This window comes from Balaenoptera physalus (assembly GCF_965194825.1).
Source record: "Balaenoptera physalus genome assembly, chromosome: 21".
Classification (NCBI taxonomy): Eukaryota; Metazoa; Chordata; class Mammalia; order Artiodactyla; family Balaenopteridae; genus Balaenoptera; species Balaenoptera physalus.
In genome coordinates, this window is record NC_138902.1 from 35,470,584 (window position 1) to 35,485,810 (window position 15,227).

General features: G+C 38.0%; 1 protein-coding gene across 1 annotated transcript in view; it reads right to left on the reverse strand.

Moving 5' to 3' along the window:
- The window catches only part of CSMD1 (CUB and Sushi multiple domains 1), a gene marked incomplete at its 5' end in the record, with an annotated part of 1,822,885 nt that overhangs the window by 249,556 nt on the left and 1,558,102 nt on the right, over nucleotides 1–15,227 (reverse strand). The window contains 2 exons of the mRNA XM_082444064.1: nucleotides 12,234–12,360; nucleotides 12,829–13,020. Of these exons, the coding sequence (XP_082300190.1) occupies nucleotides 12,234–12,360; nucleotides 12,829–13,020 (319 nt within the window). The remainder of the gene's footprint in view (nucleotides 1–12,233; nucleotides 12,361–12,828; nucleotides 13,021–15,227) is intronic.

The following is a 15,227-nucleotide window of genomic DNA, read 5'->3' on the forward strand; positions in this document are numbered from 1 at the left end:
AATTTTGGATACATCAGTGAACTAAATGAAGAACCCTGCCTTCATGGAGCTTACATGGTTGGTAATGGGGGAGATGAGCAAGAAACAGCAACCATAAAAAATAAGTAAAGAAGACTGCATTTTAATAAGTGGTAAATGCTACTGAGGAAAGAAAAAAGCAGAGCAGAGTAAGAAGCACTGGTCATGCCAGGATCGGAGGATGGGGGGAGATTTAGGTATTATATGGGGTTGTTGGTTAACCCATGTTGGTGAGGAGAGGTTTGAGCAGAGACTTGAAGGAGATGGAGGGGTTGCTATATTTGGTGTGAGGGGAGACTGAAGCCCAGCAAAAGCCCGACACAGAGGGCATGGTTTCAGCATTTGAGACCATCCAGGCACCAATTTAACCAGAGCAGAGAGAGGGCCTGATAAGGAAACTGAGGCCAGAGAAATAATGGGTGTAGTGGATGGGGAGGGGGAAAGTGGGGGGCGGATGGGCAACACATAGGGTTTTGTAGGTTGTTCTGAAGATTTTGGCTTTCACCCTGGGTGACAGACCAATGCGGTGTTTTTGGTGAAGAAGTTATCCCACCTGTGATTTAAAAAAATTGCTCTGCAGTTGTGTTGGCAACAGGCTATAGAGGGCAAGGCAGAATCAAGAATCAGATGGCTGTTGCTCAGAGGAGCTGGACAGGGGAGGTATTGAGAGGTTGTCAGATTCTGGGCACGGTTTGAAGGTGGGGAAAACAGGACTGGGTGAGCCATGTATGATTAAGAGAGGATGCAAGGTCACTCGAAGGTTTTTGCCTAAGAAACGAGAAAGGTGGAGAGGTCACGGGTTGAGGTGAGAAAGGGTGCAGGTGGAAAGGTCTGTGGGGTGGGAAGGCCAGAGATTATGATTTGGGCCTGTAAGTTCAAGATGCCTACTGGACATTGAGTAGAGACTTGAGCAGACAGCTGTTCATGCGAATCTGGAGCTTCAAAGAGAACTCTGAAAGGAAATAATAAACCTGTGTCTTCGGAAATAAATGGTCTTAAGCCATGGGACTACATGAGATCATCAAAGGTCTTAAGTGGAGAATAGGACCATGGACTCTGAATTATCTGATCACATATGATTGCCCACTTTTGTAATGCATTCATCTCTTTTATTACTATTTATATATTATATTATATTCTTGTGGAAGGATTTTGTTATGTACCCTTTATCATTTTAAGAAAAAACCCCTGCTACTTACTATGCTAGGAAGGTTTTTATTTTATCTCTTTATGTTGTTGATCATGAACATGTATTCAATTCTATTGAACTACTTTTTCTATACCTGTTTAGATGATCATACAGGTCATTTTTCAATATATAAAATGGGAGTAATTGCAGAGTTCAGCTCTTAATTTTTATTTCCTGTTCTTTACTTGTTCTTGTGATATGAAGGTTATTTTAGCCTCATTAAATGAATCAGATCATTTCCATTTTTTTTCTTTTGGCTGGAAGGTTTTTCCTATATATTGGTATAATATAATCTATTATTTTCTTAAATTTTCTAAAAGTAATCCTTATTGTAGGGGTATATTTCAATTCCATTTCTAATGTCAATTATTTGGGCCTCCTGTATTTTATCATAATATGTTAGTTATTTTTCTACCAATGATACCTTTTCAAGAATCAGTTTGTGGGTTTGGTAATTCTCTATATTATTTCTTCCATTAATTTATTTTACTGTACTTGTTGTTTTTCAACTACACTTCTTTGAATTTACTCTGATAGCATTTTTCAAATTCCATTAGCTGGAGCTTAACTTGTTGATTTTCAAGCGATTTTCTTTTTCTAATATGTGCATTTAAGGCTATAAATTTCACACTAAGCTGTTAATCATGTGTCTTTTATTTTCAAAATTGAGCATGTGTTTTCTTTCTTGCTACAGATTTCTATTTCTATTCCATTTTGGTCATGGTGTGGAGTATAAAAGTGATTCTCTGTTTTATTGTTTTCACTGATTAGTTTGTTCCTAGTTTGTGATCACGTTTGCACATGTTCCATGTTTACTTGAACAGAATGTGCAGTTTCTAGTTGAAGGCTGTATGTCTTTTTAAAATAAGCTTAGTAATTGCATGGTTCAAATCCTCTGTAAACTTACTAATTTGTTACCTGTGTGATTTATGAGTTATAAAGAGTTAAAAGAGGCACGCTGTGCAATTTCCAATGTCTCCATATAATTTATTTATTTTGTTTGTATTAAGCTATATTCTTAGCTGGATAAAAGTTCCTCTTAACTGTCACATATGTCTGGTGAATATATGTCCCTAAACCAATAGTAGTATTTTGTGTGTTAACAGTAATTGCATAATAGGTACACTTACAAGGGAATGACAGGTAGTTTGAATACAGATTCCAGGTTGACAGTTATTTTCCTTTAGTACTTCAAATACCTCTTTCTTTTGGTCTGTATTGTTAAGAAGTTTTCTATCAGGCTAGCTAATATATATCTTCCTTTTTTTAGCAGTTTCCTGCATCTTTTCTCCACCTTTGGTGTTCCTTTGGGCTTACTAGAATGTGTCTAGGCATGCACTGACCTTTACTAATGCTACTCGAGACACATTAGGCTTATTAAATGCAAAATTCACATCATCCAGCAATTCTAGAGACTTAGGGGATGTAGAGAACTACTGCTTGTTGTAACCATCACTGTAGAGTTATTTTACTTTTATACTGTGTGTATGGAGTAGTTGATAAAAATATAAACTAATGAAGAAAGAAAGAAAAAAGGAAATTAATTTAAGTGATAACTATGCATATATATCTATGGCAATATATTTTAAACTAGGCATAAAATGGTTTTCTAGAAAATAGAAATTACTAAAATTGACTCAAGGAAACCAATATAGACAAACATACAGAAATATACATCTTATGTTTATCCAAATATTTTGAAATTGGTGATAAACTGAAAACAGGACAAATGTCCAACAACAAAAGAATTAAAAGTTCAGTAAATATTGATATGTAGAAAGTCCATAAAAGTACTGCTAAGTGAAAAAAATGTATAAAACACTATGATTTTTACTTGTCTTGCATAAATAATTTCATTTATTAATTCCAATAATTTCCTATAGTTTTTTTTGAATCTTATATCTTTAGGTGGTAGAATTTAATATTTTTTCCATTATGGAGTTTTAAAAATATAATTCACATACATTTATTGAAATAAATAAATAATTAAAAGTTTAGTCTCTGAGATTGGGACCAGGACAATGAGATTCACTATTACCACTTCTAATCATTATTCTGGTGACTGTAGTCAGTGCAACAAGGCAAGAAAAAGCCAAAAGATTTGACAAAAAAGGAAACCAATCTTTTATTAATGTAGATAACATGATAGTTCACATAGAAAAAAACTTAATACCTAAGAACTCAGAATTAATAAGTGAATTTATTTATACAAGATAAATATAAAAATATAATTTATTTTCACAAAACAGTCACAAATAGAAAATGAAATAAAAATACTATTTACATTATCATCAAAAAGTGTGCTATAGCTAGGGATAATTCTAGCAAAAGATGTACAGGAGTTCCTCACAGAAAACTATCATTATTGAGACAAATTATATAAGAGCTACATAAATGGGACAATATACTATATCAGAGATCAGAAAATTCAGAATTGGAAATGATGTCAGGTTTCTCTAAGCTGATCTATTGATATAATGTGATTCCAGTTGAAACCCTAGCAACTTCCTTGTAGAAAGTAACAAGTGTTTTTAAAACTCATATGGGAAATGCAACGGGTCAAGAATAGCCATGGCAATCTATATGAAAAAGAACAAAGCTGGAGGAATACAGTACCAGATATCAGTACTTATTAAGTAATTCAGTGATTAAGATAGAAAGGTATTGCACTAGATGGACAAATAGATCAATGTAATGAAGTTCAGAAACAGGCCTATAATTATATAATTATAATTATCTGGTTTATAACAAAGGTTGCACTGCAGTTAATGGAGAAAGACTGACTTTCCAACAAATGGTCAATTGAACTGCACTATGGACAAAAGATTCCTTGCATCGTCCTCATACCTTACACAAAAGTTAATTCCAGATGAAATGAAAACATAAATGTGGAAGATAAAATAGATCTTCTACAAAAAAAACTTAAGCTAATATTTTTTATAACTTTGGAGAGGCAGGATTTCTTAAACTGGACACAAAAACACTAAGGAAAAAAAACAAAAATATTTGATATAACTTAATTTAAATACAGATAAGAAATACACTAACCATAAAAGAAAAATGAGCCAAAATGAATTTGACTCATTGAAATTGAAAACCTGTCTTTACCAAAAGACATTATTATGAGACCAAAAGACCACTGAGTATAAGAATATAGCTAGTGAATATATAATCAACAAAAGATTGCATTCAGATGTATAAAAACTATATACTAATCAAAAAGTAAAAGCTAGGCATTCCAGTGCAAAAAGAAATGGGCAAAAAACTTCAACTGACATTTATAAAAGAGGATAGTCAAGAGACCAATAAACATATAAAAAAGTGATGGCCTTGATCAGTCACCAAGGAAAAGCAAATTAAAACGACTACACACTAGAATGGCTAAAATGAAAGACAGTCAATGCTTAGTGCAGGGGAAGGTGAGGTACCTGGGAGTGACCTACACTGTGATGGGAGTGGCGCTGGTTTAACCACTTCGGGAAATCGTTTGACAGTATCTACCATAGCTGAGTGCAGGTGTACACCTGAGAGAAGAACATGCACACATCCACCAAATAATACATGAAAGCATATCCAACACGACGTCATTTGCAATAACCTCAAACTGGGTAAAAACAATTCACACGTCCATCAACACTCAGAATAAATAAGTAAATCATGGTGTATTCATGCAATGGAATAATTTACCTGTATCAGTGGCAGTGAAGGTTGAGGAAATCAAGACACAAAACTAATCACACTGTATAATTCGGTTTTTATAAAGTTCAAATTAGGATAGTGATTATCCATCTGAAGTTAGGATAGTGATTATCCTTAAGAACGGATCGTTTAAATGGAGCTCAAAGGGCACAATCTGGTTGTGCCCCGGTTGATCTGGTTGCTGGTAACAAGGGGTATTTTTATAAACAAGCTGTATACTTATCATTTGGATAGTCTTATGTGCCTATGTTATATGTTAATGAGAAGCTTACATAGACAAACAAAAAAAGATTCACCCTGATGCTGTAAGTTTTGCCATTTGGGAAATACCTTGCAAATTCAACAACAACAAAAAATGATATAACAAAATTTAAATATAGATAAAGAAATGGCCATTTTTCATTCTAAAAAAAATAATTAAAGTAAATATGCAGACACCATACCACTAGGTAGGGAAAGTTTAAAAATTGATTTTAAAAAGTATCATCCTGAAGGAACTGTTAGTCATTTCAGACACAGGCATGAAAGAAAAAAAAAACAAAACACACTTTGCAATGCACAGTGTCACAAGCTTTAAGAGATGTGAACAAAGCATCAGGTGTGTTTAATTCTGCCTCAAGATGTCTGGGAAGGGCCTTGTCAGGCAGAGAGAAATAGGAAGGATAATTCAATAAAGAGGATGAGACAGAAAGCGACTAAACAAATACATTCATTAATATGCTAAAAATGTAAAGATACAAAAGTTACAAATATAACAAAAAATGATGCAAAGATTTTTTTTCCTACCAGACTGGCGAAGATTATAAACACTTTATCCAGTTTCAGTGACAATGTGGAGACTCTACCTTTCCATATGCTGTTGAAGCCATATCTACTCTTCATAAAAGCAATTTGGTAATCACTATACAAATTTAAATGTGCATACACAGCAAGTCCAGCTTTAGAAATTCATCGTAGAAAGTACCCTCGAGGTGATATATTGGGAGGATGGTAGCATGGCTGATAACAGTGAAAAACTGAAAACAACCCAAATATCCCAATAGGGTATAGTTTAAATAAATTATGGTGCATTCAGGCAATGGAATCTTCTTCCATGACTAAACAGAATGAGGTGGAATTACAAGTAAGGATATAAAACTTTGACCATGTTTATTGACTGAAGGAAATCTTCAGAATAATATTAAGGCATGATACTATTTTTCAAAAATAATTAAACAAGTAGATAAACAGATAAATCAAGTTGTATATATATGTATGTATATATATTATATATGTGTGTGTGTGTGTGTGTTTGCATAAGAAATTATAAAAATATATACCAAATTTTAAACTGTAGTTATCTTTTGTGTCTAGGATTATAGCAAACTACTTTTCTGGCTTTTTATCTTTCTGAAACACTATTCCAGTATTTCAAAAATTGGGAAAATAAATAACTTTGAATGTCATGACAATGAACTCGAATTTATTCTGCACATAATGAGCAGACAAAATGTGTATTTTTTTAAAGGGGGCAAGTGATATGATCAGCTTTGTTTGATAAAAATATTTGTATTAAGATACACAAAAATGTCTCAACCATTTGACCCAGAAAGAATTTTCCTGGGAATTTATTCTAAGGTATTAATTATAAAAAGAGGCAAAGCTTTACTTGCAATACTATTTGCCATATTATTATGTATAATATTGAAAATTAGAAGTAATGTACATAACGAACAAGAGAGACAATATTTAATTATAGACACCCACACTGTAGAATATGCAAAGGTCCATGTAAGACATACGTGAACATGGCAACAATGATGTCCAGTATGGGGACGATGCATGCCTTTCTTTTTCACACTTCTGAAGATGTCTAGATATACATTCACTTTTCAGCCATATGAAATTAATATTTTAATTGAAAACAAATGAAACATGTTCCTTAGAGTGGGAGCAGTGGTTGAGAGGCAGCCCTGCAGGATGGTCAGATAAGAGGCCCAGTGAGTCATGCTGGTCTGGACTAGGGAAGCAGCAGCAGTACTGGTGGGGGAGCAGCCCTGGGGGCTCCACGTAGAATTACTGAGACGTGTGATCACACGAGTGTGGGAAGGAGGGAGGAGCTCGTGACACTAAGAGGCTTGCCTGGATGTCTTGCTATGTAGTGACGACCCTACTTCAGAAGGAAGGAACTGCAGGGCAAACACTGAGTCCAGAGAAGAACACAGACTATTTTCAGATGAGATAACAAGAATGAAATTCTTGTTGAGGGGCTGACCTTTTAACTGGGCCCCCAAAGATGGGAAGAATCTGGAGGTGAGGCAACAAGGAGAAACTGGGGTGGGGAGCACAGGTCGAGAGAGCAGTGATGACAAGGTTGGGACGGGAGACTCATACACGCTTCATCTGTGCCGAAATGTAACGTGCATACGAGTCGTCGGAGGTAAACCTGTAGGGGACCAGACGCAAAGAGGGTGTTACAGTTCTGGTTAAGGAGCTTATGTTCGCTGATTAGCAAAGGGGTGGCTGAGAGATGGGGAGGGTGGAGGACGGATTTGGAAGGCTCACTGGGAGAGGATTAAAGTAAGAGCAGAGTAACGGGCCTGGGAAGTAGGAACTGGGAATCACAGATAAGAAAAAAGACAAACAAGGGTAGAGCTGACAAGGATTTGGCTTGCATGCAACTAATTTTTTCTCAGAGCCTATTATGAAGAAACTTAATGTAGTTCACTAAAAGAATGCTGTGAGACATATATTAATACCTGTTTGTTTGTTTTTTTCAGTTGGGAAAATATTGGAGACTGGTGAGGGAGAAACAAGGAAGAGCAGAAGATAATACTGAAAACTAAAACCTCCAGCCATTTTGAGGAAGACAGGCATGAACAGAAATAGGGAATAAAGAAGTAGAAAGAGGCCCGGGGGATGATGATACTCCTGAAATCGGCGTGCCTGCCGTGTGCCTGTGAGGCGCTCATCCCTGGCACAGCAGCCATCCCGACGCCCCCACCATCAGCTGCTTCCCCTAAGCTCCATTTAAGTGTGATTGGAATTTCACTTCCAGCGTTACCACTTTTCAATTCTTTCTACACTTTCATCTTCCATGGCCAGCTCCCTTTTTGATTATCCGTGTTTGTAAAATGCCAAGTGGGTTTATCACTGGGAGACAAGGAAGCAACACAAGGACACACTCTGCTGTCTGTGGCTGAGCTGAGCGCAGCAATCCCCCTCGGGGAGGCGCGTGACGCAATCAGGAACTGGCTGCGACGTGCGCCTGTTGTTTATGCAGAGATCTGGGAGCTGAAGGGCTAAAAGAGAAGTCTGTCCTTCATGCAATTCCTCTGCACAGTATGTCTGCACAGGCAACTGAATCCTGTTCTGGGGCACTGGCGTCGTTTAGCTGAAGCGGGGTAACTGAAATCGCCTGCATGAGGATCTTGCGCCGTGGCGGGTGCCTGCAGGGTTCTCCCTCTCTCTCACTCTGCAAGCAGCTGGTCGGGTTCCCTAAACCCAGCAGCTGCTCCCACAGCCCCAGCTAAGGAGGGCCGGAGTCCAGCCTCAGACACTGGGCCGACTTTGAAGAGCTGCTGCTCTCTTTTCTTTGGACGGCTGGAATTCTCTTGACTGGTTATTTCCTCACATTACCCACAAAGATATACGGGATACCCCGCTGTGGTCCTGACAGAAAAGGCGTGTTTGAGGTGCTTGGGTTCTGGGCCCCACGCCTGTCCATCTTGTCAGCAAAAGACTCCCGACTCATGTTCCCAGCACATTTACTACATGCCGACCTCACGTTTGGAGACAAATGTCCAGTGAAGTGGAATCATTTGTCCGTCCTTCTCCTCCTTAGTCTGTGTCTCACAGCGATCTTGAAGGTAGGTCAAAAATAAATTAAAACATTCCTAGATCTCCAAACCACATCTCCCCCGATCTTTCTACAGCCCATCCGGCCAGATGCGGTGAGATCAGGATCACATCCCACATTTCACTTTCTTTAAAAGTCTGCACGTGGACAGTTTTGACAATCTTGATCCATTTTTGATAGGCCTCTAATGTTTTCAATACTGCATGAGCTTTTCTAATAAAATCCCCCTCAACTACACCTCCAAATGCAATTTCCTGGGAACAATTAGGAACAGAAATACTTTCAAAGTGAGTTTTCCAGACAATTACACCTGCAGAAAAGCAATTAAAGCCAGGGAACAATATACACATACGATTATGAAAAACATTGCCTTGATGCTGCTTGCTGAAGATGTTTGTAATGCTATTCCCTTTATTGTATAAATTACAGCTGTGCTCAGCAGTGAAGTACACTGGGTCTCTTAGACACATGCTTACATATAACTCTTAATGTGGCTAAATTTACTGCAGTGTCTTGTGATTAGACTTTTAATTAAATTTAATTCTGGTAACTGCTTTATAGTATGCATGTTAAAATTACAAACCTCTTCCAGACCCAAGTGCCCTATAACAAAAACTATTTTGGGGTCTTCTATTACCTCGAACAAAAAGTTACAGCAATATGCAATCAGAAATTGCTTTGGACCTCAAAGAAATCAAAATAGGCCCATTAACAATTGGCCTGAAGTGTTGAAACCAGACCTTTTATAATTTCCGAGATCTTGTTGCTTATTTATTCTTTGAGAGTGAAAAACACTGACATTTAAAGAAATCGTAATAGAATGTATAGTAATGAATTCCATTTATATTAAGAATTTTTAATACTTAAATTAAACCCTGGGCTCATGTTTACATGACTGATGTATTCCTCATTTTCAAGCAAATGATGTAGATAATACTGGCTATGATACCAATGAAATAACTCAGTAAACTAAGCTAAAGAATATCCAAACTAAGACCAAGCCCTATTTTTCTTAGCATCAGTACCATTTTAAGCCTAAAATTGTATCTTATGTACTTTTAAGTATGTTATTTTCCAAATTGCCATACTAAAAATAGTACATATTTTCTTAATGAAGAGAAATCACCAGAAACATTTTGGGATGAAGTTGAATACTGATGGAGTAAATTAATTATAAGTACTGATGTTTGCTTCTTAACTTCCTTATTACGAAGGACTTTATGCCTTAAATGAAAAAGATCTGTTTACAAATTGAGTAACTTGAAAGATACGTACAAGAAGAAAAAAATTCCCCAAACAATAAAGCGGTATAGGCAATGTCTTTCTTTTTCTAGAACGTTAACAGTTAAATGACAAAGTCAGTTCATGATACAAAAGTTGTACATTTTTTATTACTTCAACTCATTCTTTATTAATGTCTTTTTTCTTACTAAAATGTTAATGAAGTATTAGATTCACCTGCAAAGAGTGAATTCATCACTTGGTTTGCATTAGGGGAACAAGTGCTCTTTCTAATTCTTGGGAAACAAATCACAAGGAGATGCGTAAGAAATAAAAAATTTTGAAATCAGCCTAAAAGGAAATATATGCTGTTTATGTAAAGTCATTTTATGAATCACAGATGATTCCTAGGATTTTTCACAGTCAAATTCAGTGTAATGGCTTTTGGATTATTCAGATCAAGCATTCAGGAATTCAGAGTTAAGAAGTAGTGTTTAATGCTATTTAGTTCACTGGGTAAGTGACTATGTTGATTTTTATGAAGAATACAGACTCTTAAATTCTGTTCTTCAAACATGCCTTATTTGTGTCCCAATGGATCCATACCTACCTAATTAATCATTTTTCTTAATGACACAAGTTAATTTTTAAATGAGTTACAAAATAATGTTTTTGCAATATTTACATGCTTTAAATTCCTTCCCTTGCTCCTTGTACATAGTAAGAATATTTCTTTTGGAGGGTTTGAAAGTGGTAATAGTTTGTGCCATGTCCGTTTAACTCACTCTCAAGATGTAAATGTGATCAAACTTCAAGAATGTCTGGTGAATTTCAGGGAGGATGGAAGTCACCTGATGAGAAACAGAGCATCACTGAATGGAATCAGCAGGTCGCCTCACTCCTCATTGTCCCGTTTTATTTTTTTACTAAGTTATAAAGTTGCAGTATGATAAATTTACTAAGTTTGCTAGGCAAACCTTTTGTGAATAAGGACAAAACCCACTAGTTCATAAATGTTTTCATATATCCACTTGCCCCAGAAAGAGGTTTCTGCTTTGCACCTGTCTCTTCCAGCTTCTTCACATATGTAAGAGTTGAGTTGCCTGGATTCTTTCAGTCTTTGGTCGGTGCAATAACACAGGGCAGAGGAAAAGGATCAGAACCATGTGGATTAGGGCTGTTGGGAGGCGGGGCACAGGGTTTTTTAAAAAATTAACTTTCCGGGGAGATTTCAAAAGAATACAATGAAAGAGGAGAGTTAATGGGAGGAGAAGAGGGATTTTATGAGGCGTGACTAAAGAATGTACATTCTCTCCTTGTTCATCAAGATCTATAATTAAAGAACAGCTTATTTTGAAATTACTTTTTGCTTTACGTACTGTGGTTTTGACACAGCCTTTCGACTGGCACATGGAGAATTTACTTTCAAAAATTACTTTTTGTTGGTTTACTTGTTAATTAAAAAAATTACCATCATTTAGGACTATCGATTGAAATAGAATAATACTTTCTGTTGAAATGTTTGTACAATTATCTGAGATTTTTCATGACTTTCTGTTATATGTGTAACTTTAGATTGGAATACTTTCTTGGTCTCCTTCAAACTTACTTTGGAATATCATAAAATAATCACACACCTCTCCCACCTCTATATGCAGAACCTTTTCAATATAACTGATTCTCTTCCCATTAAGGGGTGGATTATATTTCTTCAACCTTTATCTTGCCCCTGAGACCTGCTTTGGCAGATGGCACGTTAGCAAATGTGATGCAAGCAAAAGTTTGAAAAGTCTCCATCTCTTGCTTCTAGGAACCTTCTACCATCATTAGTTTCCTGAAGGAACAGAACCTGGAGTGGAGAGATCCCAGCCTTTAACCATCCAGCTGAGCCCCCGAAACCTGCATGAGGCCCTCCTAGACCACCCACCCCAACCAACCAGAACTGCCTGGGCAACCCACAGAGACATGAGCACATAAATCATCGTTTGCAGCAACTAAGTTTCAGGGGCCCGCTTGTTATGCAGCCAAAGCTAACTGAGGTACTTACTTTTTTTATCTTTACTATAGATGGCTTAACACAAGTTTTCAAAGGAATACCAAAGTGAGCATGCAAACCAACAAAAACCTTGGCCATGTGTTTACATTTTCTTCTTTAACTCAGAAACTTAAATCTAATAGTGGGTAATAATGGATGTACCACTATCTCCCCTACAAGAATAGGAGCCATGCTTCTATTCTCAAATCACTGAAACCCAATAAAACAAGTACCTGATGGTCTTTCCCGGGTCCGCCTCTACGACCCAGGTGCAGTGGAGGTTGTTGTCGTATGGAGCGGGGTAGCCAGGAGACAAGATGCGTCCTGAAGTGGCAGCGTGGATCTGACCGCCACATTCCGCTGAAAGGGATACAGAAACACAGGGAAGATTACTCCAGGCATTAGAGGCTTCCTGTAACTACCTTTAAAAGCCCAAACCATCACGTCTGTGTTGTACACACAGGAAGACAATCACAGCCATCTGTTTGTCCCTGTCATTGCTTTTCTTTACTTGTTCCCTAGCATTATCTTGATGGAAAGGCAGTATCCTCTGTGAAAAGTCAAGAGAATAAAACAGTGAAACACTGTGTTATAATTCTAATAATAATTCTGTGCATATAGCCTCAATAAAATAGTACTAGGAGATCTGTCTTTCCTACCTAAAAAAAGAAAAAAAACACACACACACACTCACACAAATATTAGGAATACATAAAAACCCACACTGGAGAGAGAGCAGTGGAAATCCTTCCCCCTTCCTCTGTAAGAACTAAGTCAGAGCACACGCGTGGGCCTCCAGCTCTCATTGTGCACTTGTAGGTAACTCACCTACACAGGAGGGCAGTGGTCTGTCCCACACTCTCCGGTCACCACTCAGACAGGTCAGAGTGTTGCCGCCGTGCATGGCGTAGCCTGGGTTACAGCTGTACAGAACCACCGTGTCCGTGAAGTGGCCTTCATCCCGGATCCTGTAGCCATAGTTAGGGATCCCCGGATCCTCACATTTCACTAGGTCAAAACCTATGAGAAAGGAAGGAAGGAATTAGTAGAAAAACGTAACAGTAGCATCTATATTGGCGTTAAAATATCGATGAAATAGACCAGGTTGTCAAATGCCCCTTGAAGTGTAGAAAGAAAAAGAAGACTGTGAATTTAAAAATGGGGAAATACATGTGAGTCTTGATTGGGTTTATCTGTTAACCACTGGTTGTTTCTTGGGGTTTGATGACCTTATTTGTTCCTATCTATTGATATACTTACAAGTGAAACTGAGCAGGACCATGTCCTCCACCTGCCTTTTGTCTGTAGAAAACTTTAGCCAAAGAAAAAGTTTAATAGGAGAAGTGAGAAAATGCAGAAAAAAAGGAAAGCATTCAAACAGGACAAAATAATAACAGTTCAGTCATTAAGCAAAGTCAAGGACCTTTAGTTCCTCATCAAGGGCTATAGATAATATTCAGGGTCATATCCTTTGAGCTATTATGTAGATACTGAAACCCCTACCAGGCGGAAGAAGTTAACTACATCATGACCAGACTGCAGCCATGACACAAGCTGCCACAATTCCGAGAACTGGCCTCAAAGAAATGTTAACAAACTGACCCTGGAACTGAAGACTAACTGTACTTAAAACAGTCAAGATGATGCTGATCATGACCAATTTCAAGATGACTGTCGGAGCTGACTGTGCTGTTTCTGCACATAGCTCCCTTCCTCCGCCTATAAAAGCTCTTGCCCACTGGTTGTCAGAGGGCAGTCAGCCTTTGGATACAAGTCCACCTTATCCCCCAGTTACCAGCCTCTGGAATAAAGCAAACTTTCCTTTCCACCAACCTTGCCTCTCGAGGATTAGCCTTCAAGTGGCGAGCAGCTAGACCCCACTTTCAGTAACACAAGGAGAACCTTTATTCCAAAGAGTTCCAAACTGTCATCAGGTAATCCATATGTCCAGCCAGCCTTCTGGATTCTCCAGTGAGCTTCATGTATGCCTTTCCTGTGTCCACATTCCCTCTTTGTCACACCTGGGACCTTCCAGGAGGACCACCCCTCGCCGCCACCCGGTGCTTATCAGGGTCTTTACTGCCTGTGCTCACTCAAGCCCCCGCCTCCAGGCCCACTTCCTCTAAAACTCCCAGATCTCAAGCTTCTCGGGAAGTTAACAAGTCCTTTCTGCTCATGGGAGCCGGGCTCTCTGTCCCACCTGCTGTGGTCCCAGGGGCCAGGGTGAGAGGCTCCTAAGTCCCTCCGTGTACAGCAGAAACCCCAGAATGAATCATGGTAATGACTTCATCAAGCTAAGCTCTGAGACTCAAAGAAATAGATGATATAAATGAAGATTTAGCTTCTGCGTTACTGAGAACCGTACACTGCTTTTGCATGAGGCAATAATTTAAGGCCATCTGTGAAGACAGTTCTACACTAACAAATCTCTCTCCTCATATCATGATGCAAATTTTGACCATTTAAAAAAGTAGAGCTGGAAACTTGAGGGACCACATGGGATCACATCTATTTCCACCTAACTTTGACTTTTTCCTTTTCACAAAAATAAATAAATAACATTTTAAAAAATGAACGTGTGATTTTTGCTAAGTCTGCCTGTCAAATTTGCATTCTGAGTGCTTTCCATTGAGGAAGATATACCTTTAAATTCACACTATCATTTACCCTCATAATATCTACATAATCAAGATTGAGTTCTTCAGGTTTGTACATGGGAGGGAAATGAGTACACACTTGGTAATCTACATACAGTTGCCAAGAAAAGTTTCCTTCTTTACAGTTTCCTTCTATAAAATATCAGTCTTTACCTACTGTGCCTTTACAACAATTCTGTTTATCTATTTAAGAAATGCAAATAGTTGTAATTCAAGATGCCCAGAAGGAGGGACTTCCCTGGTGGCACAGTGGTTAATAATCCACCTGCCAATGCAGGGGACACGGGTTCAATCCCTGGTCTAGGAAGATCCCACATGCCGCGGAGCAACTAAGCCCGTGAGCCACAACTACTGAGCCCACATGCCACAACTACTGAAGCCCATGTGCTTAGAGCACGTGCTCCACAACGAGAAGCCACCGCAATGAGAGGCCCTCGCACCACTATGAAGAGCAGGCCCTGCTCGCCACAACTAGAGAAAGCCAGCGCACAGCAACGAAGACCCAATGCAGCCAAAAATAAATAAATAATTAATTTAAAAATAATTTTAAAATATATTTAAAAAAAAAAA